This window comes from Pteropus alecto, unplaced genomic scaffold (assembly GCF_000325575.1).
Source record: "Pteropus alecto unplaced genomic scaffold, ASM32557v1 scaffold259, whole genome shotgun sequence".
Lineage (NCBI taxonomy): Eukaryota > Metazoa > Chordata > Mammalia > Chiroptera > Pteropodidae > Pteropus > Pteropus alecto.
The window spans coordinates 25,145-52,460 of NW_006442492.1; the positions used below are offsets into that span (position 1 = coordinate 25,145).

Genomic DNA, 27,316 nt, shown 5'->3' on the forward strand with positions numbered 1-27,316 from the left:
ATTATGGAGGTGCCTCAAAAAACTAAGAATTGACCTACCACATGATCCAGCAATCCCTCTACTGGGTATTTACCCCAAAGGCTTGAAAACTCATATCTGAAAAGATATTTGCATACCAAACCAATGTTCAGCATTATTCACAGTGGCCCAGACATGGAAGCAACCAAAGTGTCCTACAATAGATGACTGGCTAAAGAAGCTGTGGTACATATATACAATGGAATATTACTCAGCTATAAGAAGAGGTGAAATATTGCCATTTGCGACAACATGGATGGACCTCGAGATGATCATGCTAAGCGAAATAAGCCCGACAAAAAAGTTGAAAATCACATGATATCACTTATGTGTGGGATATAACCCTAAAAGCAACAAAGGATCAGGACAAACAGAGACTCATGGACATGGACTATAGACTAGCGGTTATCAGAGGGTAGGGTGGGGGAGGCAGGAGGAGGTAGATAAGGTAAAGGGGGTCAAATATAGGGTTTAGGGGAAGGGTGAACTGGATAAAGGAGATCAAATATATGTTAGCTGAAGAAAACTGGACTTTGGGTGGTAAACACACAATAGAATATACAGATGTCAAATGATAATGTACACCTGAAAATTATATAATTATATTAACCAATGTTACCCCAATAAACTTAATTAAAAATGGAAATAAAAAATAAATAAAATCAGAAATGAAAGAGGAGAAATAACTACAGATTCCACAGAAATATAATAAATCAATCATCAATCAATAAAATAATCTTGACAGAGAAAAGTACCAGAATATTGCTTTTTACTTTTTGCCTTGAATATTTTTTAGTAATAAAATTAATGCATAGTCATAAAAAAAAAAAATAGAAGACTATAAAAATGAAAAGTGAAGAGCTCTCCTCCTATACCCTTTCTCATATTTCCAAATTCCAGAGGTAACCAGTGTTTATTCATATGTCCTTTGAGGAATGTAATGTGTACATACACACAGTCATGCTAATGTCTTTTTATTTTTTTATTATGAAATATAATAAACACATAAAATAGTATATATATCTGTAAACTAAAAGTAATATAAAACAAACACCTGTGTATCTCTAGCCTAAGACACAGAACACTATTTTACTACAATTTCAAAAACTGAAAAAGATTCAGTTATGTTTATGTATACTAGCAATGAGTAACAGGAACATAAAAGTTAAGACAATAAATCCATTTACAGTAGAATCCAAATATTAACTGAATTGATGGCAAAGGAGCCTGAGGAAATTTGGGAGTGACAGAAATGCTCTTTATCTTGACTGTGGTGGTGGTTACATAGGTGTATACATTTGTCAAAATGCATTGACCTGTCGTACTTAAAAATGGGAGCATTTTATTGTATATACATTACACCTGAATAAAGTTGTTTAAGACTATGCTGTCTTTTTAATACAAGTGGGGTCATACAGATTCTCAAAGTTCTTTTTTTTCAGTTAATCTACACTAAATCTAAACTTTCCTTTATTCAACACAGAGATCTACTTCAGAAGATACTTTAATTTCAAACAAAATTAGTATAATAACTAACAAATTTTTTTTAAAAATCTCAAAACCCAACTTCTCTTACCAGAATCTTTACCTGAATCGGCCTGGGTCCCTTCCACATTTTGAGATACAGTTTCTTCAGCAGTGCTACAGCCATTAACATTTCCAAATGTAATCCGTGCATTTAAGACATGAAACAAGGGAATTTCTAACAAAATAAAAGCTTATATAAATACACTTTACTGAGAATAATAATAGCCACCATTAATAATTAACCGTGAGTGCTTACTATGCCAAATACTTTTTATAAATATGATTTCATTTCATCCTTATAACAACCCTTCCCAATATACAGATGGGGAAACAGATTCAGAGAGGTTGAGCAACTTTTCCTGATCTTAGTGAGAGCCAGGATTGAAGTGTCATGAATGTATGACTATCCAAAATGTAAATTCCTCTCAAGTAATATGCACTGTATATGGTATTATGTGTACTAGCTCAGGCCCATCAAAGGATCTTAGTGTCAATTATCTTCTTCAATTAACTACTGAATTTGGGGTTTCACTTAAGTTGTGTCTCATATTAAAATGATGAATATGTCACATTTTTTATGCATTTTTACATCTGTCAGCAACATCAATAAAACAGAACTAATGGTTGGGGAATCTCCTAATTTTGGTATGCAAAATGAACCGAGAATCATGACACTTTAAACCAAATTAATCTAGAGGATAATTCTGACTTCAATTACGTCTATTGTACGCTACTTTTACCTAAAGTGCTCCAATGCCCTAAAGCACATCTTGTCACCACAAAAAGGGCAGAACCTACAAGTGCTCCTGTGGTTCCCTTAACGGTACCTATTTTAACAGGAAATCCAGGTGGGAATTCTAGCTTGATGAAGTCTCTCAGTCTTGCAAAATGAGTGCTAGTTCTGGCCATCAGGTCAATGATGGGGATGACCTGCTCCACAAGAGAGAGAGGAAATTCTTCACACATCCACAGCGTTGCTTTAAACCTGCAGGATTTAACCAATACGAGACTGAGGGTACCTCCACCAGATGGGGAAACTGAATTCTATACAGTAAGCTACACAACACCAGCTTCCTTACTCCAGTCTTCCAGTTATCTTACATTTCATAATCTGAAGCTATGAAGAGACTAGGCCCAGGAAGAATTCAGATCACTCCAAAATCGGGCAATCAGGAAAATGACCTCCACTACAACCTCCTGCAAGAGCCTTAACTGACAGCAAGCATGAAGAAACTGCTAGCTGGTGAAATGGTGGAAACCATTTCACTTAATCAGCTGAAGCTTGTTGACAGTAAAATAAGGAATTCTTATATCCAATCTACCTTCCATCTGGAGAAAGGCTAATAAGATGGGCAATCTACTGTTAGCTTTTGTCAAATAAAGTAATTTAAAATTTTAAGAAAGAGGACAGAAGAATGAAGATGACACCATAAAATAGCACAATTCTGTAACAATCCATAAGCTGAAAATGACCACAAATCTCTTACTTTTGTGTTCTAATCGTCAGCTCTTTTGGCCTCCCGATGTCCCTGTCTCTCAGATCAAACTCTTCATTGAAGTATTCATCAGGAGTGATGGCTGTGGGGTTGTTTGCGGTGGCACATTCTGTGGTGGGGTCCTGCCGATCCAGAACTCAGGGGAATCAGAAATGACAAGTGATGCTCACAACTGGAGGCCTATGGCACTCAGTCTCTGAAGTGGACATGTTAACCAGCTACAGATCAGAAAGTTCTAGCCGTAACTTTTTTTTATTAAGTTACTGCACAGGATAAGAAAATCTACAAAGGTGTAAGTCTCATGGATTTCTCCATTTCAAAATATTTCTCCACTCTACTTTTTATTTTTATCTCCTGATTATAGAAAGGATAAGAGAGAGAAATATATGAACACATGTGAGATTTGGAAGACTTGGGGTTTAAGTTCCAGCTGTCACTCTCTAGTTTGTGACACTGGAAAAGTTATTTCATTTTTCTGACCCTCAGTGACATCCACTGTAGCAATTTCATATAGTTATTGTGAGGATCAAGGAAGAAAATATTTGTTAAGGTGCTCTGTTAAAATATAAAGTCCTAAATCTTCTTTATGTTCCATTTTTACAGAAATCCTAGTTCATAACAGGTAAGAGAGAAAGCAACTGATTAATCACAACCCTTCCTATAATATCTTTATTTTCAAAGACTTGTTTATCTAATTCTCTTCCAAGAGAGTATCTCAAATTCCCTCTTGGGAATACTCTTTAGCTTTTTCAAATAAGAGTAGCTTGTTCAGTAAATGCTATCCCAAGCATAGAAAAGTCATCTCCTTTCTTTAAACTGCTCTGAAAATGTTAGGTAGTTAGAAGGTCATGAGCAATAAGAGCGAAGGCCCAGTTCTGTAACCACAGAAACTCTCCCTTAAGGACCTCCCTGAAACACCCATTTTATGGTTATAAATTACCCCTACATCCTAAGGCACAAAGGCCATAAAAGCTAACATGTTTGCACACAAGTACTACCCTAACCTGCCCTTAACCTCAGCCTTATTATATCATCATTATGTTATGCCTATGTCCAGAAGTTCATGAATCTAATAATAACACTGAATTTTGGGTAAGTGCATGCTCAATAGGGCAAAGGGTTATATAATAGCCAACTGTCAATCAAAATGACTTCATATGCCTATCATCCAGCACCACCCTAGTAACCTCCCATCACAGCCCAAATATAAACAGACCTTCCCACTTCTACGCTGTTACAGCCCTCTTCACTGTAACCCACATCTCCCTGGGGGCATACTCTTATCTTTTGTCTTTTTACCTCCTGAATTCCATAGGGCTGCAGGCTTCCTTGTGTGGCCCATCTCCTTCTAAAAATGTACTTTCAACAAATCTTACTTTTTCTAAATCTCACTGACCTGTAATTTTTTATTGAGTTGGCGGGGAGGAACCAAGGACCCTCACCATGCCACTGGGGCAACGGTGGATTTCACATCACCCTGTGTGGTAACAAAAGCTCATTGCTTCAACTTACCCTTTGAGCACCAAACTGGTGTTCCACAGTTCCCAGCAGAGATTCCAGTGGGTTCCTGTCCGCTACAGAGTGGGGAAAAGTTTAATTCCTGATATCATACTTTATTTTTGACTATAGAAAAAGATTCTCATCATATTTTAAATTTTCTGATCCAAGCTACCTCCAATAGGAAATCCATTTATGGACGGGCTGATGCCAAAATCACCCACAATAAGCATCAGCTAATTTATCCCTTGTAGGACACTTTTTATTAGGCTCTCTAAACTAGATGAACAGCAGTTACAAGAATTAAAGCAGAATAGAAGAAAGAGCTTGGATTCGGGAATGAGCCAGATCTGGATTCCAATTCTCACATTGGCTGGTCACTGCCCATGTGGGCCTCAGTTTCCTTATCTGTCACCTGTAGGCACTGCTCCAAAGGTTTACATGTAGTAACTTATCTAATCCTCCCAATAACTCTAAGGAAGGTCTGGGAGCACGTCTATTTCACTTTGGAGGAAACTAAGGCACAGCGGGTAGGTAACCTCACAAGGCCACAGAACTGGCCAGTGAAGGAGTTGGGATATGGCAACCATGTACTGGCAACATTTTGGCTCAGAGCCCAAGTTCTGTTCAAATCTTTCATCACAATAGTTTGGACAAAATCATTCATTTCAGTAATAAATATTCTCCAACATCCTTATCTATCTTTTCAGTCAAATTCAACAATTGTTCTTCTAACACATAAACAAGCCCTCATGAATGGCTTTCAGCACAGCTAAAGCCAACTATCTCCAAGAATGAGTCAGACTAAGAAAATATAAAAATGAAGTCCGGGTTAGGATTAGCACCACTCCATCCTATTAACCCCCAAACTCAACAAAACCAACAAAAGTTCCCTCCAGGCTTAAAAAAGGGAGTGGAGGAAGAATTACCTTTATATCTCCTTTTTTCTTCCTCGGTTAGATGTTCTGTCCGGATTTTGGTTATCACACTCACATTGTTTACTGTGTAAACCTTGAGAAACGTGTGCAAGAGAAAACAGTGACACAGGGAATCAAAACTCAAAAAATAAGCATAGCAAAAGCAAGAATGCTGAAGCCAAAAAAAAAAAAAAATCCAGCAAAATAAAAAATGAGAAATGGTTAACAATCATTAGGATCCTTCAGAGAAAATATACTAGCGATCAGCTTAGAAATGCATCAGCAGTCACTCTGCATCTCTGAGAGTTTTACATACTGAGGAGTTAACAGTGACAGGCTGCATCTTCCTAATTGCCCTTCTTGTTGCTAAACACTCTCAAAGAATGTCCTCCCCGCTGGATTTCTATTTTGCTAAGGCACCCAAACCTTCCTCGAGTACTGCTATTGATCTGTGGTCATCTTATAATAGGACTGACTTAGACAGCCATCTGCTGGACAGAAGGAAACAGAAATGAACACTAGGTTCTCTACACAGATTATACAGACAACCAGCAAGTCACTATTTAAAAGGTATGCCATATATTGACAAAAATTATTTTAACTGCTAAAGTAGATGCTCTGTTATCAAGGTTGACTGGAGACTATGGGGGTCTGAAAAATCAAATATCTTGGTTGACACAGAATTAACTGTATCTGCCATACATGGTTCAGGCAACACACACAGCAGTGGAACTACTGTTACTAAATGTACCTTGCTGAGGATGATGTAAGCTTTCTCTGCTAGCTCAGAGGTCACCAGAAGATTCTGCAGTGCCTGGCTCCAGCACCATGAGCCATCAATCCCCACTATACTGCAGGGCCAAGGAAAGGCCAGGAAACAGATTTCCAGTGGACAATGCCAGCTGTCATCTCCACTATAACAACTATGTTCTAAATTCACTGATTTCACGTAAGTGGGCTGTAAGCCTACCAGTTACTATTAGGCTAACTTAAAAAAAATGGAGACTCATAAAAGCTCCTTTATGATTTTTTAAACTCGAGTTATAAAAAAATATGAATCAGCATATTAAGTCTAATCCTTTCTCTTTCCTTTTTTCTTTTTTTTTTTTTAAAGAATTAAGGAATTACCATTTCTACCAGGACAGCTGGTACCTGTACTCATTTCTCTACACATTGCTTTTCTTTGGCATAACTAGAGACCTCCTCAGGACATGCTATCCCATTTTCTGAAAGTCAAATAAGATAAAAATCCAAGTGAGAGACACCCTAGACAGTACTTAGTCCCCAGAGCATCTCCATGGCACAGATGCATGAAAAAAATATCTGAACAGACTCCTCATTTGCATAGAAGCTACATAGCTATATTAAATCTTATTTTAAGAGTTTCCTTTTACCTTTGCTTCGTAACCATTAACAACTTCTGCTTTATCTGTCCTCCAGCCCCAGAATCCGGATTTAGTTCTGATAAAAAGTGAACACCACAAATTTCTACATGTACAATATGCCATTCAGATTTATCCCTGCAGCCTTTATAGTTTTTTCCCCCAGCTTAAGTTAGTGAAGGACACTTGGAAATTATGGTCTGATTGTCCACAAAAGGATGTTATCAATGATAGATGGCTTAAGCATCCCCCTGCCCCCTCCCACAGTTATTAATCAATTTGCCTCACCCCTGGCAAAGAAAGTCTGCATTCTTGGCTTCTTTACAAAAACTGCCAGCATAGGTGACAAAGATGGTGACATTTATTGGACAGCTGTCCTAAAAAAGTGAGTGAAGATGACCAGTGTCCAAGGGCTCACCACAAGGTGGCACCTGGGTCAGAGCATTTATCTGGGTCACCTTAACTATGAGCACAGATAACAGCAGCTCTGTTCCCAAGTGGCTGGATCTCGATCGGGGAATTCTTAGAACAAGGAGGCACAGACCATCCTGCTCTTAGGAAGAGAGTAGGTGGGGCAAGAACTCATCACTGGGGTGAGCTGCTTGGAGAAGCCATTAATGCCTGCAAAATGCCTTGGGAGTCACGCATTTTATTAGGTTTGGTGCAGCAGGAGGAAAGGATGTTAAAAGCAGTTCTTCAGCCCAGCCGTTGATCCCAGCTCTGTGGAATTGCTTTTAAATTAGCCCAGCATTCCAGCAGCAGCTGCATCATTGGTAAAGTGCCCAAAAACCCAGTTATTCCACTCAACACGCTACTGGAAAAAATTTATTTAGGAACCAAGACCAACCAAGACGCTCTGATTCTTTTTCAAAGCAGCTCACCCTGGGAAATGCTACCACTCACAGGGGAGCCCTGACCAGAATGCCCCTTTGTCTAGGACATCACATCCTAGCTCCACTGTGACTGCCGCACTTGGCCCTGTATAGGGCAACTGTCTGCCTTCTGCTCTGACCCTGGAATGAAGTCAAACATCACGCAGGAAGCTCCAGGAATAGTGGCAGGTTAGCCAAGTCACAAAGAAGGTATGCAATTATTTGCATATTGTGTTTCCAGTTTGCTTTTCTTCTAATGGGATTTGGTAAATGAAATTAGGTCGGATGAGGTATAGGAGTTTTATGTGTGTATTATAGCCCTTTAGAGAAAGGAGGGACCAGAGCTTTCATTTTCCTATTAGTTATCCAATGAATGCGCCATGACCCACAGAGGGAAAGAAAGGAATCCTAAAGGATTACACAAACTGCTGGCTATCTCCAACTACCATTTCAGAAACAAAATAATCCTGTGATGCAGGGGGCTAGGAACCACACTCAACTAATTAAAAAACCAGAGTCCCCTTTTAGTCATCAATAATTGAAAATTGAGATACTCCTTTTGGTTCACAAATTCAATCCTCAGTTCCTTGTCTTTCACTAAGTCACTTGATATTTCAGCATGGGAAATAATCCTTTTCTGGCACACAGTCATCCAAGGTACCAAAAGATCACTAGGTCTGCTCCACTTTATCTTTCACGTGTGCTAAGAAAACAGGGCTGCACTCTTCTCCCTGGGAACCTCCAAGCTCCTCACTCACCTCCACCTGTTCACTCACCTCTACTTGTTCTACCGGCAATCCTGGCTGTTCCACTCTCTTTTCCATTCCCATTCTCTGACAGTTTAGATTTTTGGTGTTTTCGTTTTGTTTTTTGTTTTGAAAATTAAAGAATTTATTTTGGAAGCTCTTCAATAATGATGCGAGACACTAAATTCCATGCAGTAGAGGCATCTCCTCAGGAGTAATCTGAACAATTACCAACCCAGATAGCAATATCCACTAGTCTGGCACCAATTCCTTCACAAAGTCCCTCCACTACCCTGCCATCTTGACTGAATGTCCTCTGACAGTTTAATTATTAAACTCAATGTCTACATCCTAGTTAATAACTCCTTGGCCTTGATTAACTTTACATGCTGAAGCATCTGAAGATGCTAGAATAACCAGTTTCCCTCTGTCTATCTCCACTGAGACTACCACACCAAAGGCCACTTAGCAGGCACTATGGCTTGGAGGCTGCTACACAACTTGGAGAAAGGCTCTGATGATAGCAGGGAATGTTTTGTTTAAGGTAGGCAGAGCATATTTCAGAGAAGAGAAAAATCCAAACTGCAACCAGAGGGTATATATTAGCAGACCAAAAAGTCATGCCAGAAGGTATTAACTTGCAAGCATCAAGCCCCAAGTAACAGATGAGAAGAAAGAAATGGATAAAAAATAACTAATATGAAAGAGTCACATCTTCCAAATACAATCTCATGAACACACACACTTCCCGTAAGCAGTAGGTACGCACACTCTTTTACCAGCAAACCGCACACTCAACAGTGGCTCAAATCCTTACTCAATGTACAAGAAACTCACTAATCACATAATTTAATCCTGAGCACCACAAAATCAAACAACTGTCTTCCAGAAATTCTCTCTGAGCAACCCACTATCAGTTGCAGAAGGAGGGTTAGCTTGAACCATCTGAAAACCCTGTGATAATACAAATTCGAAATGTGACTTAGTCCTCAGGACAAATGGAATGTGCCACCATTTCCCATGTACACTGAGTGGGTAACAGCCAGTAACCATCACACTCTTTGTAAATTACATTTAAGAACAATGACTAGCAACTCTGCTGATGAACTAAAGGGAACAGCGGCTCTTCTGATGACATCTTAGAACTGTGGACTTAAGAGACTTCATCTCTAGATTCACTTTGTTTTGTTTTCTTTCAGCTGAGGAAACAGAAACTCTGATAGATTAAGCCACTTGCCCAAAGCCGCACAGTTAGATAGCAGCCCTGCTGATGATGTTCATTTCTTCTAACTGTTGTTGCTATGGCTGGGCTGCGGCAGTGAGGGCAGGCTCTTCCACCTTACAGCTTTGCAAACTAAGCCCTAAGCTGAAGTGCCCTCCTTATCTGCAGAGGCATATGATTAAGCCTCAATACGTCTTCCCAAGACCTTTCCAGGTAAAGCCAGTCAGTCCCTCAGCCTCCCTGGAAGACAGTAGCTGGCACAAGGCAAGGCCAGCGCGAGGAGGGTGGAGATGGGGCACTGACCCTGCCTCAGGATGGTGCCAATACCAAAGCAGTAGCACACCTGATGTTCTGGGTTTCTCTTCTGCTACAAACAAATATCCTAATTCCACAGCTCGATCTAAATTAGAAGAAAAGGACACTTAACAAGTCTTATGTTTGACTCAGTAGAAAACACGGTTTTATTAATAAATATTATATTGGAACCAAAGAAAAGAAAAAGGAAAAAAGAGGACAGTTAGTATATTTATCAAGAGAAAAGAAAGTCTAAATCCAGGATAGTATTGTCCATGTTAGCTCACGTTATGCAACTTTGGTTTACAGAGAGCTGGAATGTGACATCCTAGGCAAACACTCAGGGCTCTTACAGATTCCCTGGGCTCCATGTGTTCTATAATAGAAACACTTAGGCTAACAGCCATGACAACCTCTACTTCCCTCGCAAAGGCTCTACACACCTCTGCACAGCCCACAGGCAGATGACCAGAGACAAGGCAGATGATCAGAGACAGTGCCCTCATTTGGGTTAACCGAGACACAGACCTCTCCAGAGGTTTCTTCAGGTAGAGTCTGGAATAGAACCACTCCAGACTCTTGCTCTAAACTATTAGAGAATCACATTTAACTATAAGATAAGTATCAATTTGACTAACATCACATTCAATACTGGATCAGTTCTAGCTTCTGGAAACTAAAACTTCATGGTTTGGGACTAGGGAGTCTTATAGATCCCCAAACACCAAAACAAAAAGAAAATTCAAGTAAAGTCCATTAGAAAGGGCCCATGAAGAATATAAAGATATTTCTCCAAGACTTAACCAATGTGCTACAAAAATGATATATGATGGAGGATATCAGCTATGGTTTCTATTTGGTTAGAGCAGAGATCAAGTTTAAAACCCACTGGTGCTTAAATTGCCATGTTAGGAAAATCCCAATCCACCCATAATTTCCAAACAATATATACACGCCACTAAAGAAGGCAGCAAAGGAACAAGACATTGAAATGCCAAACCTAAATTTGTACCTTTCAAAAGCAATACTTTTAGTATCAAGGCTGGTGTTAATGACTGGGCTTGTGAGCCGCCTCTCAATCTCCCTGCCTGTTGGCTTCATCAAGTCCAGAGTGAGGCGTTCCATTTCCTGGGAAAGATCAAAGTGTTCAGTGGTGACCACTTTATCATCATGGTTGACTTCCATCAGCTCCGCCCAGTTGTCTGTTAATGGAACCAAGGGTGTAAGTAAGCACAATGGTAGGAAGATGCAAAAAGAAGAAAGCCTCATGTGTTAAAATGCATCACCTTTCCAATCACCCCTCCCACCAAGTGCCATCTGATAAAACCTAAAGACTATTGATTATCGATTACCTAGTTTGCACAGGAATTATCTAGCCAGCTTTTCACAACTCATAGTTTCTGGGCCATCTTCCCCAAAGACGCAGACAATTAAAATAATTAGCATTTTTTGTTAGCGGCATATTTATTTATGTACTTTTTAAAATACATAATTACATAATATAAAGTATTTGTGCAAAACACTGGGTAAGCCATGCCATTTCACACCCTCCATTAAAAGGGTCATGCCTGATTATGGAGGGAATATAGATACAAGACAGAGTCTTGTACTCAAAGGCTCTGGAACATGAGACAAACACAGGTCAAGAGGGTAAGTGTTGAGTGGTAAATGATACATACAAAAGAACTATGTAGACAAATAAGATAGGATTGAGAGGTGAATAATTAATAAGAATAACCAAAAAATGCCCCAGAAAGGATCAGATAAGACACGTGAATGTGAACACGTTTTGATGGTTCAAAGTCACTCTGTAACTGAGCATGAGCAGTGATTACTGCAACAGAATCACTCACCTTCTCCCTTAAATATAAAACTACGCCTCCCTCTTATCCAGCTCATGTTCTCAAATCCCAGCAACGTAATATCAACACGCAGTTTGGCACCACTTTTCCAAATGCGACAGACATCATTCGGGCATATTCTGGAAACCAAGGGCACTGGAGAAGAGAAGCGCACTACTGAGAAAAACCCAAGGGCCAAGCGGAACATCCAGGTCCCAGAAATCGGGATTCTGACTTTAATGAAAGGAAAAGAGTGGCAAAATGGTGACCATCATGTAGAACTGGATTTGGCTCCCACACTTTGACACAGGAATCAGTCTTAAAAATAAAAATGGACCTTCTGTGCTATAGCTCTTTATAAAAGTGCAGATCTATGTCTTGTCCAGAGAAAACGCTAAATGAATTTCCTAAGAATATTCTCAATCCCAAAATGAACCCCTATCATTGAATGCCATCAGGGCTGGAATGTGTCCATCTGGCCTTTCTCATTCACAAATGCTACTTCTCCATATGGCCGCAGCCTACCATATTGTCACATTCACCATTCGAAATATCAAATGTCTAAAATGTGCTCCTTTTTAACAAAATCTGAAATCAGATTATCTGCATTATAAAAAAAAACTCATCAGTTTCACAGAAGAATCTGAAGTGATCTTATGTACTTTTTACTTCATTTAAGTGTTTCATTACAAATATAACTTCTTGCCTGAAAGGGAAGTCTAGAAGTGAAAATGGCTGAAAATTCAAGAGCTGTCGTTAACTGATCTACAAGAAATAAAAGCAGAACATCTATGAAAATTACTGTCAGTCAGTTTGCCTTTTATAAGATTTTGGAAAAATACATCTATTTTTTAAAAAACAAGCTATTCCAATATTTATCTCACCTTCCTTAGAATAAGGAATCAAGTCGAACCACATTAGAAAATGAGTAACTAAATTATGGGAAATCTACTTACTAAAAGATTAGCCTTTTAAAAACAAATAATATGGATAAATCCCAGCTATAAGTGACAAAAGAAAAAAAACTGTCCATATGTTATATTTATAGATGCTTGGAGGGAAAAGTCATATGTGTGAGGGAAAAGATGGTAGCTGTGTTTAAGTAGGGTCACAGGTGACTATTTTTCCTCACTCTTACCTATGTATTTCCTAGATTAAAAACACATGAAACTTTTATAAAGAACAAATAAACCTATATTCAAGCTAACTAAATTTGAAAAAGAAACAAATTACAAGCCCACAGCTACTCACCCCAGCTGGTGAATTCCCATTTCATCTGCACATAGAAATCTGGAGTCTGAGGGACAAAGGTTTAAAAGAAATTACTCTTGGCATTATTAACTAAACACAAACATAGGACGGGTTAATAGGGCTTTTTTTAAAGCAGAGGCAAGGGAGAGTACAGAGAAAATGAAAAGAAACAAATTGCAAACTCGCTGAAATAAACGCTTATTTTATATTCAGGGTGTTATTTGATCTTGATATGAAATGTCTAGACAGTTAATAAAGTTAACTGAAAGCAACAAGGTTGGAGGGGGATAAAAGTCAAATCTAATTTAGGGGCTCGATCAGGTTCTTAACAGTAACAGAGAGATGAGCCTGGGAGGATGGGCTTAAGTACTGCCACACGATGTGCGTAACAGGCTGTTCTAAGCAAAGAGAAAAGAATGTCAATCTCATCTATTCCACGGGGAACTTGACTGTAAAAGGCTTTGTGTTCTGGGAAAGTGCTTCATATTTATGAGACCACTCTGTGAAACCAAAAGAGGCAGCTAGACATCACTTCCCCAAAAAGTTGATATTTCCTTCCCCTAACAGAAGACTTTTGCCCCGACTTTCCTCTTAAACTTCTAGAATTTGGCCTTATAACGTTTTACTGATCTAGTAATAAAATAAATCTAGAAATAAAAGTAGAACATCTAGGAAAGTTACTGTCAGTCAATTTGCCTTACATAAGATTTTGGAAGAAATCTATTTAAGATGATTTTCTGACCCACAATGAATTCTTATAGAGGGTTCTTGGAGAGCTACTTAATTTCTTAAGTGCCATCTTACTTAATTTCAAGTAACCATCCAAGAAGAGACATAAAAGAAATTCCAGGTGTTTTTCTGTTCCCTCCCACCTCCAAGGCTTTGCCATGGTTTTTACAGAAGCACAGGGCAGGAAGACCAAGAGTCTACCCTGGAGTAAAACCAGCTAGGATTCCAATGATAAGCGAAGACACTCTCCAAGGTCAGTGGATAAGGCAGGCATGATATAAGGAAACAAAATGTCAACAACTGCCTCTGGTGCCACTAAGCACACAGATCAACTACGGGCGGCTTATAACTTCAAGCAGAGAATACAATTCAATGCAGTTCATTGTTATGACTCAATACAGGTAAAAAGAAAGAAAATCCCTTACATTGAATTTTTTAAATGAGGGGTGACTCCACGTTAAGTAAGTCATTTTGTTTTTTGTTCCTCCTGCAGGAGGTTAGATAAGAGAACAATAAATCCATGAGATTGTTGTACACTTAAACACACACCTATTTCAAAAACAATGCATGTAACTACTTCACATGACATGGAAGGTTTCTTTGTAGTACATGGAAAATTAATATATTATGCAGGATTTAGCTTGAGTGTCATAGAAATAATTTTTTAAAAAGAGTACTCAGATAACAAGCAGTGATTGTCTTACTTCCAGTAAAATTGTTCCTTTGCACAACAGAACTGTTCATTTTTCTCAAGAAATGTATTTTGACTAAAATTGTAAAGCCAATTTATCTACCAAATACCTTTGGAGCTATTTGGGGAGCTCACTTCTGGGCTTAAATTGAGGATAAATGACATTAAAATTGAATCACTGGTACTTTCTCATCTCCTACCCTGGGAATATTGCACATGGTTGACCAATCAGACAATTTTTGCAGGTAACAGAGATTATCTGAAGAATGGCAACCTAAAAATAAAACTTTTTAAGAAAGTTCCCTAAGTGTCACAGAGCCCATATACTTTAATTCACAAGAGAGATAAAATGCCCAAAAGCCAAAAATTGTCAATAAATTAAAGCAATAGATTAATTAAGGAGTGGCAAGGAGAAGTTGCACACAGACCTCTTAACTTCAACAGACCCTGAAAATCCCTGTCCAGTAACTGATGCCCATTATAAGCTCCCTAAGATGACCTATGCTCAGGAGGCTACTCTTAAGAAATCAGGCACCTAGACAAGTTAATTGTTTGTTGTCCATTTGTTTTAGTTCTAGTTTTTAAATAGCCCTTAAAAGAGTAAGTCTAGTGTCCTAGAAACATAATTTGTGAAAGACCTCAGACATTTAATAAGTTGGAAAGGTAAGAAATAATGCTATTTAGTATTCAACATATCATAGTCATGATTCAGAAAACTCTTCAGGGAAGCACACAAGAATGTCAAACTGTGCTTCCAGTTATCGTGTCAGCATTTAACTCGAATGATGGCAACACCACATTTGTAGATACCTCGAGAATTTTTTGGAGCAGCTCAGGGACTCCTTCAAGGGCCATGGATGTGTTGTGGTAGTCTCGATGTTGAAGAACTACGTATACCATTTCGGGGTCGCCGGTGCTCACAGCCTCATGTAAAACTAGAAAACAAAAAGGTGAAATTTAATCACCTCTTATTCTCACACTTTCTGACAAATTCCAAAGCCAGTCTGAAAAATGTCTCTATAAATCAAAGACCAACATTTTCTTCCCAGAGGGAGAAAGGCTGCAGTCACATGGTCTCGTTTCTGACCATGACGTCTTATTGCTAGTTCTTAAATGAGTGAAAAGAAGAAAATAGAGCACTCCTACTCTCTTGGTCAAAACCCTTCCACCCTTCCTTTATCCCCCTTTCTTACCATTGGTTCTGAAATCCTGACAATGTCTTCAAGAAGCTGGCTTTAACTATGTGACCACACGACTGCGGTTACATGCAGACTGCGCAGGCAGGGCTCATGCTTGTGCATATCCCAGTTCAGTCAACACAAAATTACTCTGAATAATAAGAGAGCTTGCCAAAAAAGTGAAATGCCAAGATTTCACTGGGAAGGTCACTTTTAGCCATAATTTCTTTTTGATTTTGCCTATCCTGATGGGTTCACTGGCGTTAGCATCCCATTCCTCAGGAAATCTGGCCTCTACCCTTGTGTGTGGTGGAAAGAGTTTGGACTGAGAGATGCTTTCTAGATGAGGAGTCACTCTCTACCTAGGGCTTTTGGCCCAGGAAACAATTTGGGCCATTGTGCTGCAAATCAGCCAGCAGCATCCAAGGCGCTCTCTCTTTATCCTGGCTCCTAGTTCCAAGAGAGAAAGAGTCTTAAGATAAAGATAACAATGATGATTGAGACGGGCCTTTATTCAGAAAGAGAAACCAAAATAAAAGTCTTTAAATAATTTTTATGAGTATACTTGCCTGTCCATCCATCGCGGTTTTCTTTTGTAACATCTGCTTTATGCCGGAGCAAGACTCTAGCAGATTCCAAATGTCCCAAAGACACAGCAAGATGCAATAAGGTTCGACCTCGTGGATCCAGAGCCTCTACATTCTGTAAAGTAAACACTGGCATTTATATAATTGGGAATATTATATAAAAATGTGGCAATGTGTTTGAGAGAATATAAATATAAAAACAGAAAACAGTATTTACACATTAATTACAGCAATATATGGAAAAATGAATACTTGCATGTGGGCACAGTTGGAATATGAATTTGGGGGCTATAAACAAAGATGATAGTTACTGAGCTCCTCTTTCTATAAAATTAAGTGTCTAATGCTTGCGATAGACCTCAGAGCATCAAACATAACCTTAAGTTCTCAACTACACTCAAATTAAGTCTAAACAAGGCTAGGGGCTTTCACAAAATGCAACTACCCCATGGCACGGAATGTGAGGGATTTCTTAAGCGCAAATCAGCATTCAGGTCTAGAACGGGAAACTCAAGCCTCTAATCAAACCTGAAAATACAGAAGGTAATTTGGATCAGAATAAAATTACATTCTCTAGCTGGATTTCCAGTGAAACACCACTCTCGTTATTGTGTTTTGAGTTCCAAGTAGCCAGGAGTAGCAGCATGGCGGTCCTACCAGACAATGAGAATGATCCGCCAGGTGTGCATGTGGACATATTTATCGATAAACGTAATAACATGCACCCACCATCAGTCCATTCCCCCTCAAGGGTTTTCTTTCCCATGCTGGACATTCCCATTTAGCTTTTCTTCTTCATTCCTATTCTGGCTCTCCTTCTGGCACCTGCATTGGGTCTCCAGAGCCAAGTGCCTATTTCTTTGGTGTGAGCTCAGTCTGAATGGCTGATGCCTGCCTTCCAAAGATGGCTCCGAACATTCTTCCAAGGATGCAGAAAACTGCCATGGGACTTCTGGAATGTAAAAACTTTAAGTGCCATAGTACTTCTTAGAAAATGTGTTTTGTCTTGATTTGAGATGCTAGTTGTGCAGGTACTAACTGCAGCCTCCAAATATATCCAGAATGTTCCACTTATTGGCCACAGGGAAGAAAAGTAAATAGGACTGTCCAACAGTTATTGAATCTCCCTGTTTGCTAAGTGTATCATGTCTATTGTGCAGTGAAGACAAGAATGCCATTGAGGAATAATAGAGGTGGTTGAAAATATTCTGCTAAGTGAATACACATCCTCCTGGACCAATCCTAGTTCTCAGTGTTCTCTCAAGTGCTGAAATACCAACATATCTCCTCAAACAGGGCCCACACTACTTCCCAGGATTCCCTGACTTTTCCCAAGGGTATGGCGTGTCTATTTCACCAAAGAGATTGAGAATTTCAAAGAGTAGGATCCAGGTCTTATATTTCCTGGCTTTTGCCAACCTAGTCTCTAATTTGCATTAAATCATTGTTTTGTATTTTTTTTATGTAATTTGGCGAAAAACTATGAACTTAGTTGAATTTTAGTAAGAAAGACATAATTAGCAAATTTATTATCTTCTTATAAATCTGTTATATAAACTGTTTTCTTACCTAACAAGTTCAATCTACATGAAAGGTGTTAGGTTTAGCACACAGCCTAAAATACAGGAGATGCTTAACAATATTTATCACACAAAAGGGGAAACTACTTATTGCAATTCACACCCCAGAACAAAACTAACATCTCAGACTAAGGATTAACTCTCAAGCTCCAGAGTGACCATATAAAACCAATGCCAAATACATTAAATTGTTGACTTTCTTCTATTTTGGACTACAGGGAAAACTATACATATGAGCCATAGCAGCATACTTTGCATGGCTAATTATAACTCTTCTGAGCCTCCTGTACCTCTCTTTCTCATTTGAGAGGCAAGAAGGGATGTTATGATACGTACGGTATGGTAACAATGTGATTAAAAACAATGGATGAATAAAGATTAGAGTGGAAGTTAGTGAGACAGAGGATATAAAAACCAGCAAAACCAGAAGTTGGTTCTTGGAAAATATCAACAAAATTGACAAACTTTCAGCTTGATTGACCAAGAAAAAAAAGTGAGAAGATTCAAATTACTAAAATCAGAAATTTCCAGAACGGTGAGAAATAGATTCCCATTGTTTATAAACTACCCAGTGTGTTGTATTTTGTTACAGCAGCCCAAACAGACTAAGACAATGCAAAAAAGCATTTAACAAAATCCAACACCTCTTCACGATAAAAAAAATAAAAATAAAAAAAAATAAACAAACCAGAAATAGAAAAGAGGTTCCTCAAAGAGCATCCATCTATGAAAAAAACCACAGCTAACATCGTACCTAATGATGAAAGACTAGATGCTCTCCCCTTAAGGTAAGGAACAAGACAAGGATGTTCTCTTTTGTCATTTCTGTCAAACATTGAACTAAAGGTTTTAACCAGAGTAATAAGGCAAGAAAAAGAAATAAAAGGCATCCAAATTGAAAATGAAGAAGTAAAACTCTCTTTATTCACAGACAACAACACCATCTCAAATATAGAAAATCCTAAAGATGTTTAAAAACTTTTAGAACTAATAAAAGAGTTCAGCGAGGTTGCAGGATACAAGATCAACATTCAAAAATCAACTGTATTTCTATACACTTGTAACAAACAACTCAAAAATGAAATTTAAAAAATAATTCCATTTACAATAGCATCAAAAAGAATAAAACATTTAGGAATAAATTTAAAAAAGACATACAAAACTTAGAGTCTGAAAATTATAAAGCACAAAACTTATAGTCTGAAAATAATAAAGATCTAAATAAATGAAAAAACATTCCATGTTCATTCATGGTTCAAAGACTTAATATAAAGATGTCAATACTCTCCAAACTGAGGTGCAGAGTCAAAGCGATCCCTATCAAAATTTCAGCTGGCTTTTTGCAGAAACTGACAAGCTGATCCTAAAATTCATAAGGAAATGGAAGGAATCCAGAAGAGCCAAAACCATCTGGAAAAGATGAATAAAGTTTGAGGACTCACACTTTCCAATTTCAAAACTTACAACACAAAGCTATAGCAAACAAAACAATGTGGTACTGGCATAAGGAAAGACAAATAAATTAATGGAATACAATTTAGAGTCCAGAAATAAACTTACGCATTTCTGGTCAACTGATTTTTAACAAGGTGCCATAATAATTAAATGGGAAAAAATATTTTCAACAAATGATGCTTGAACAACTGGATATCCACATGCAAAGAATGACGTTTTACATATACCCTACATGAATATTAGCTCAAAACTGACCATAAACCCAAATGTAACAGCTGAAACAAAAAAAACTCTTGTAAGAAAACATAAGAAACATAGGCAGTAAACTCTGATATTGCTAACAGTAATTTCTTTTCAGATATATCTCCTCAGGCAAGGGAAACAAAAGAAAAAACAAACAAATGGGACTACGTCAAACTAAAAAGGTTTTGTACAGCAAAGGAAACCATCAACAAAACAAAAAGACAATCGACTGAATGATATTCGCTTATGATACATCTGATAAAAAGTTAATACTCAAAATATATAAAGAACTCATACAACTCAACAACAAAAAAAAACAAAAAATCCAATTAAAAAATGGGTGGAAGACCTGAACAGACATTTCTCCAAAGAGGAAATACAGATGGCCAAGAGACATATGAAAAGATGCTCAATGTCACTACTCATCAGAGAAATGCAAATTAAAACCACAATGAGATAGCACTTCATACCTGTTGAAATGGCTATCACCAATAAATCAACAAACAACACGTGTTGACAAGGATCTGGAGAAAAGGGAAGTCTTGTGTACTGTTGGTAGGATTGCAAATTGGTACAGCCACTATGGAAAACAGAAGCAGACTCATAGACACAGAGAACAAACTGATGGTTGCCATATGGGAGGGGGATTAGAGGGTTGGGTGAAAAAAATTAAGAGATTAAGAAGTACAAATTGGTAGTTACAAAACAGTCAAGAAGAAATAGTCAATAGGAAATTACTCAGCCATTAAAAAAAATGAAATCCTACCATTTGCAACAACATGGATGGACCTAGAGGTTATTAAGCTGAGTGAAATAAGTCAGACAGAGAAAGATAAATACTACATTATTTCACTTATATGTACAATCTAGGAACAAAAAGAACAAAGTAATCAAAAATAGACTCACAAATATATAGAGGAAAATTTGGTGACAGTCAGAGAGAAGGGGTTGTGGGACTGGGAGAAAAGGGTGAAAGTTTAAAGAAAAAAACAGGGGTACACCATTGTGACCTTCAGTTAGGCAAAGCCTTCTCAGATATAACACCAAAAGCATAAGAGATAAAAGAAAAAAACAGAAAAACTGCACTTCATCAAATTTGAAAATATTTGTACTTCAAATTATATCATAAAGAAAGAAAAAGACAACCCACAGAATTAGGAGAAAATATCAGCAAGCCATATATGTGATATGGGGCTGATATGCAGAATACATAAAGAACTACTCTGGAATAAAAAGACAACCCAATTAAAATGAGCAAAGGATTTGAATAGATGTTTTTTTCAAAGAAAATATGCAAATCACCAATAAACACATAAAAAGATGCTCAATATCACTAATCATTAGGGAAATGCAAACCAAAACCACAATGAAATACCACTTCATACCCATTAGAATGGCTACAATCAGAAGGCAGACAATAACAAGTGTTGATAAGGACATAGAGAAACTGGAACTCTCATACACTGGTGGCGAGAATGTAAATGGTACAACCAATTTGAAAAAAGTTGGCAGCTCCTCAAAAAGTTAAACGTAAAGAGACCAAATAACCCAGCAATTCCTCTCATAGGTATTTACCGAAAGAAATAAACATACAAAAACTTGCACACAAATGTGCATAGCAACATTATTTATAAGAGCCAAAAATTGGGCGGGCCGGGGAATGTCCGTTAACTGGTAAAGAGATAAACAAAATGTGATACATATACAATGAAATATTTATTATTTAGCCATAAAAAGGAATAAAATACTGATAGATGCCACAATATGAATGAACCTCAAAAACATCATGTTAGATTAAAGAAGCCAGATACAAAAGGCCACATATTGTACAATACCATTTGTAAGAAGTGACCAGAATAGGCAAATCTATAAAGACAGCAAGTAGATAAATGGTTGTCTGGGGCTGAAGGGCTTGGGGGAATTGGGGAGTAACTAAGGGAATGGAGTTTCTTTTGGGGGTGATAGAAGTGTTCTTGAATTTGATAGTGGTGATAGTTGCACACTCAGTGAATATACTAAAAACCACTGAATAATACACTATAATGGATGAGTTGTATGAGTGAATTATATCTCAACATAGATATTTAAAAATCAATGTATGTGTTTTATGTAAGACATAAAACGAATGTATCATCTATATACTGTTTGATGTGTTGCTTAATTTCTCTTGAGCTTCAGTTTGCTCCCTTGTAAAATGAGAACAAAAAACACCTACCTTACAGAATTCTTACAAAGGTCAAGGCACAATGCCTAACTCCACAGTAAGCACTAAGAAGAGATAGTTCTTATTATCATACACTCACGCTATGTAGTTTCATATAAGTTGTCACTTTCTTCCTAATAGGTATTTGTTCAAATTTCATTACTGGTAATAGTGGGGCTTAGGGTCTTCAACTAAGGACATTAGTTCAGTGAGCAAGAGTTATCTGAATTTCATTGGAATTCATTTTCAAAGCTGATCGTTTTAAGTTTCTTCAGTCATGAGCTACACCAAATTAAAAATACCCACCCCTTCTAACCATAATTGTGCCTCTCAACAAAGAAAAGGAATGAGATTTCTGTACATCTTCCTATCTGCTAATTTAAGCCCATCAACTTTTCTTGATGAAAGCCTTCTTTACCATCCTGCTGTCCTCCAGAGGCAGTAAAAGGCCGAGCTTTGAGTGCAGGCTGCAAAGCCAAACAACAGGCCCATTCTGCTGGGTCCCTTACTAGCCTCAGGTGAATTACTCAACCCTTCTGTGCATGAAGTAAGGCTTCATAAACTATCACTGTTACCTCTAGGGAGGAAGCTCAGGCCACCACCCTCATTCCTGTGCACTCTCAGATTGCCCTGTCCTCTGCGGCTGTGGCCTGAACTGGTTCCCCAGCTCCAGGTCAGTGGAATAAAGGTATCCACAAGCCTGGTTTCCTAAGGTGAGCCTGAATCCCCAGGGCTGAGGAGGAGCACTTGAGAACAGGTTCTAGGCTTTTATCTTGGATGCTCAGCCCCTGGCTCATGGCCGGCCTCCAGTAAACAGGCACTGACTCAAACGTGTGCCACTGGCCTTACCCAGCCTTGCCACAGGCTGGGGTGAGCACCTCACCATAGTTCCAAATACTGATGCCTAGACCACCCTCATCCTCTTGCCTGGATTTTGTGCCTTCACTTGCTAGGGGACTGGCCCTTAGTGTCTGCCACCCTCTACCCTACTCAGTCCCAGGGTTTTCCCTCCCACATCTAAGATGCACTGACTGACCTTTGCAACTGTCCCCTTACGGTTTCATTCATTCTCTCAGCATGGGTAAAACCAAAGATGTTTTACAGACCTCTCTCACTAAATGACAAATGGCAAAACCATAATGCAAATATTTCAACTGCACCAACCAACATCAAGACCCTACTGAATATCAAGGACAGTAGAGTGATGGGTTAAAAGGCATTTAATAAAGTGCCTCTGTTGAAAACTAGAAACAATCTCATAGTTGACAAAGTTATATAAACAGCCAACTCCAGCTATTAGCAAGAAGGGGGGCTGACTCACACACACTCAGAAACACGTGCTTCCTGCTTATCTGCTTCATCTGGATAAACTTGATTCTTTCTGTGCTACTGTTCCTAAAACAAAATAAAATTCTTCTAGTTACCAGTATGCCTGCTTAATTCTCTCTGGCGAAATGGAAAGAATGAAGGAATGGACAGCAGAAACTTACTGGCAAACAAAATATTAAGTGAAACAGCTGGTTTTATTGCTAGGGTAGTAGGAATTTTTTGTTTTTAATTATACAACCAATATGTTTTCCTTGTGGAAAAACTGGAACATACATAAAAGAAGCTAAAGACCCACGACCATAATAACAGCAGCAATCACGGCAAATGGTATTGTACCCATTTACTACGTGCCTGCATTTTCAGATCAGTTCTCCACTCTGCCTTATTTTCCACAATCCTGAAATGGAGGAACTTCTACTGAATGAAGTATAACAGAAGGGTTAAGAATACAAGATTAGGGCAGAGTCTAACTTTCTGGGTTCACATCCTGGTTCAGCCACTAGCTAAACATGCAACTGAGCCTCTCCGCCTCGGTTGCCTAATCTGTAAAATGGGAATTGTAATAGCACTCACCCCAGAGGACCGGTGCAAGAATTAAATATAAAACTGCACATGAAACTTTTCAGCAAAGTACCTGGCAAAACAGTAAGCTTTCAGTGTTATTCTCTCCATTTTTACAAGTGATAAAACAATTCAGCAAGAGTAAATAACACACCTATTCTCACAACTTAATCAGCATCAGTACTGGCCATTAATCCAACTGCCTTCAAGTCACAGAAGTAGGTAGCTGTTTCATAATCAACGAGTAGCTCAATAAATACGAAAGCAATAAAATACTCCCTGCCATATATTTTAATGATATCAATTATCAACTTCTTGACCCTGAACCAGTCACATAAGTTACAGGGCCCAGTGAAAAATGAAAATGCAAAAAAATAAATTTCAAGACAGTAAAAGCAGCATATTAAACTATGCACGAGCTTGTTCTGAGCACAGGTAGCATGGCCCGGAAGCCAGCCCATCTTGATCCTTTCAATGGCCAAGTTACAGGATTGAAATTGGATTGCATGGTCAAGATGTTCTTTATGAATACATTTCAACTACCTCTTCCTCAAAGGAAATAGGCATAGTGTGAAGTGATCTACAGTGATTACCAATAACAAAGTCAAAGCCAAATAATTTAGCAAGTATTAATATTCTACCTTGACCTCCTTGAGAGCTGAAGGCATTAAAGACCAATTTACTCCAGGAAAATCTGCTACAATATTATTATTCTCTAATCACAAATATCCTTAACATTCTTCAAGGTAAGGGGCACAGAGAATTTTCAAGGAACACTTTTATTACAGCTTGCAGAAAAAAAGAGATAATTCAACTATGCCATATTTTAGATTATAAACCAAGACTTCAATCTTATCAAACAAGTTTTTTTTATAAAGAAAAACTGCACTTCATTTAAACTCTTTTCTTCACCTCCAATGACTAGAACACCTAGTTTCAGAAATTGGTATTGAAAGAGCGTGTGGTTTAATGATATTGATGAACCTTTCTATCAAATGAGATGTTAATTCTCTAACTCTGTACTTTATCTCAACCTTTCCAAGGTGAGTAAGACTTAGAGTTAAGAGCAAAATGATGGAGTCCTCCCTCAGAGCCACGTCTAGCAACAGAAAGATAATTGAATCATTAGGTATACTAGGATGCCTAATGGTGAATCATTTACTCTGGGGGCATGATCTAATTAAGACCAATGACTCTTATAATAAAAGTTTATTCTCCGTAGATGGAGGATTTAAATGAAAAAGAGCAACTTTTGATTTCCAGTGGGTGCTCAACAGATTTAAAAGAAATATGGCAGGGTATAAGAACATGCTTAGCAGTAACTCTTCATCAAATGGGGTGATGCTGACTTTGCTCAATTTTTGCCAACCAAAAGAAAACCAATGCTCCCTTTTCCTTCAAAATTTCTTGACAATTATAACGTCAGTTTTGAGCCACTCAAAACCCAGGACTTTAGCACACTGGATAAAATGAAGCCAACAAATACAATTATGCCAAATAACTACAAACCCTTATTCTAACTGCTAAGTCTGTTAGCTTGTAACTTGAAAACACCAATAACTCCCAGAATTGAGATGCCTTTAAACAAGGGTTTCTCAAGCAAAACACTACTGCCAAGTTGGACCAGATAATTCTTGGTTGCAGGGGGCTGTCTTGTGCATTGGCTGTCTTGTAGGATGTTGAGCAGCATCCCTGGGGCCTTTATCGCTATATCCCAATAGCAACCACTCCCCATTTGTAAAAACCAAAAATGTCTACATGTATCACCATTTAGAGAAGTGAAAGGTCAAAATCACCGCCAATTAAGAACCACTGCTTTAAAGAGATGGCAATGAGTAAAAGACAAGCAATCAAAGCACTTTAGAAGAGAAAGTTTTAAGGATCCTGGGCACCAGTGACTCTCAAATTTTGGTATATACCAGCCTCTCAAATTTTGATATGTATAAGCCTCCCAGGAGCCAGAAAGGAAAAAATGCCTTGCCCAAGGTCACAGGGCCAGTTCGAACCTGGACTCCAAACCTGGACTCTAAACCCAACCAAGCACTTCCTTACAAAAAGGGTGGGTGGGGTGAATGGTATGTGTAGTTCTTAACATCTTTAGGAGAGGCAGCGTCTAGCAACAGAAAGATAATTGAATCATTAGGTATACTAGGATGCCTAATGGTGAATCATTTACTCTGGGGGCATGATCTAATTAAGACCAATGACTCTTATAATAAAAGTTTATTCTCCGTAGATGGAGGATTTAAATGAAAAAGAGCAACTTTTGATTTCCAGTGGGTGCTCAACAGATTTAAAAGAAATATGGCAGGGTATAAGAACATGCTTAGCAGTAACTCTTCATCAAATGGGGTGATGCTGACTTTGCTCAATTTTTGCCAACCAAAAGAAAACCAATGCTCCCTTTTCCTTCAAAATTTCTTGACAATTATAACGTAAGTTTTGAGCCACTCAAAACCCAGGACTTTAGCACACTGGATAAAATGAAGCCAACAAATACAATTATGCCAAATAACTACAAACCCTTATTCTAACTGCTAAGTCTGTTAGCTTGTAACTTGAAAACACCAATAACTCCCAGAATTGAGATGCCTTTAAACAAGGGTTTCTCAAGCAAAACACTACTGCCAAGTTGGACCAGATAATTCTTGGTTGCAGGGGGCTGTCTTGTGCATTGGCTGTCTTGTAGGATGTTGAGCAGCATCCCTGGGGCCTTTATCGCTATATCCCAATAGCAACCACTCCCCGTTTGTAAAAACCAAAAATGTCTACATGTATCACCATTTAGAGAAGTGAAAGGTCAAAATCACTGCCAATTAAGAACCACTGCTTTAAAGAGATGGCAATGAGTAAAAGACAAGCAATCAAAGCACTTTAGAAGAGAAAGTTTTAAGGATCCTGGGCACCAGTGACTCTCAAATTTTGGTATATACCAGCCTCTCAAATTTTTATATGTATAAGCCTCCCAGGAGCCAGAAAGGAAAAATGCCTTGCCCAAGGTCACAGGGCCAGTTCGAACCTGGACTCCAAACCTGGACTCTAAACCCAACCAAGCACTTCCTTACAAAAAGGGTGGGTGGGGTGAATGGTATGTGTAGTTCTTAACATCTTTAGGAGAGGCAGTGGAGCCTAGCTAGTGGTTAAGACGGTGCTCCCTGGAACAAGCCAGCCACAGTTAAAATCCCAACTTGGTATTTCATAGGTGGGAAACCTTGCGCAAGGCATATAACCTCTGAGCATCTCCGTTTCCTTTTCTGTCAAATATAATAATAGCACCTCCTAAGATTGCTGGAAAGGCAAAAGAGATAATGTAATAAAGCCCTTGGCACAGGGCCTGGCACACAGTAAGCACCCAATCCATGTTTTATTATTATTGCTGTCCCACTACTGCGGAACTGATTAGTCTGCACAGCACCGAGGGCAGAGGGCAGAAGATGGGCTCAGGGAGGTGAAACGACTCCGGATTTCCCCCTCACCGGGGGCGGACCCCACCCCGCCCCTCACCTCACCTGGCCCCGCAGCTCCTTCTCCAGCTGCTGGTAGTCATTGTTCCAGACCAGGAGGTGCAAAGGGAAGTGGCCACTGGCGTCGCTGGCCGAGGACATGGCGAGGAGCCGCAGCGGGGCCCTCACCGCCCGCTTGCCAAGGCTCAGCCCCGGCGGGGTCTCCGGCGCCCGCCCGCCTGCCCCGTGGCCGG

At 38.7% G+C, this 27,316-nt stretch overlaps 1 protein-coding gene across 2 annotated transcripts in view; it reads right to left on the reverse strand.

Moving 5' to 3' along the window:
* The window catches only part of ANKRD13A (ankyrin repeat domain 13A), a 33,490-nt gene extending 6,180 nt beyond the window's left edge, over positions 1 to 27,310 (reverse strand). Inside the window, exons 1-12 of one of the 2 annotated variants that reach the window (XM_006922136.2) lie at positions 27,129 to 27,310; positions 16,231 to 16,363; positions 15,294 to 15,418; positions 13,064 to 13,109; positions 11,825 to 11,968; positions 10,984 to 11,173; positions 6,850 to 6,916; positions 5,468 to 5,549; positions 4,554 to 4,615; positions 3,033 to 3,163; positions 2,373 to 2,530; positions 1,607 to 1,720 (exon numbers count right to left, since the gene is read on the reverse strand). In XM_006922136.2, the coding sequence (XP_006922198.1) occupies positions 1,607 to 1,720; positions 2,373 to 2,530; positions 3,033 to 3,163; positions 4,554 to 4,615; positions 5,468 to 5,549; positions 6,850 to 6,916; positions 10,984 to 11,173; positions 11,825 to 11,968; positions 13,064 to 13,109; positions 15,294 to 15,418; positions 16,231 to 16,363; positions 27,129 to 27,224 (1,348 nt within the window). In that variant the 5' untranslated portion in view covers positions 27,225 to 27,310. Of the gene's footprint in view, positions 1 to 1,594; positions 1,721 to 2,372; positions 2,531 to 3,032; positions 3,164 to 4,553; positions 4,616 to 5,467; positions 5,550 to 6,849; positions 6,917 to 10,983; positions 11,174 to 11,824; positions 11,969 to 13,063; positions 13,110 to 15,293; positions 15,419 to 16,230; positions 16,364 to 27,128 lie in introns of both variants that reach the window. The other variant, XM_015597316.1, reaches the window with a different exon arrangement.
* Between the last annotated feature and the right edge of the window lie 6 nt (positions 27,311 to 27,316).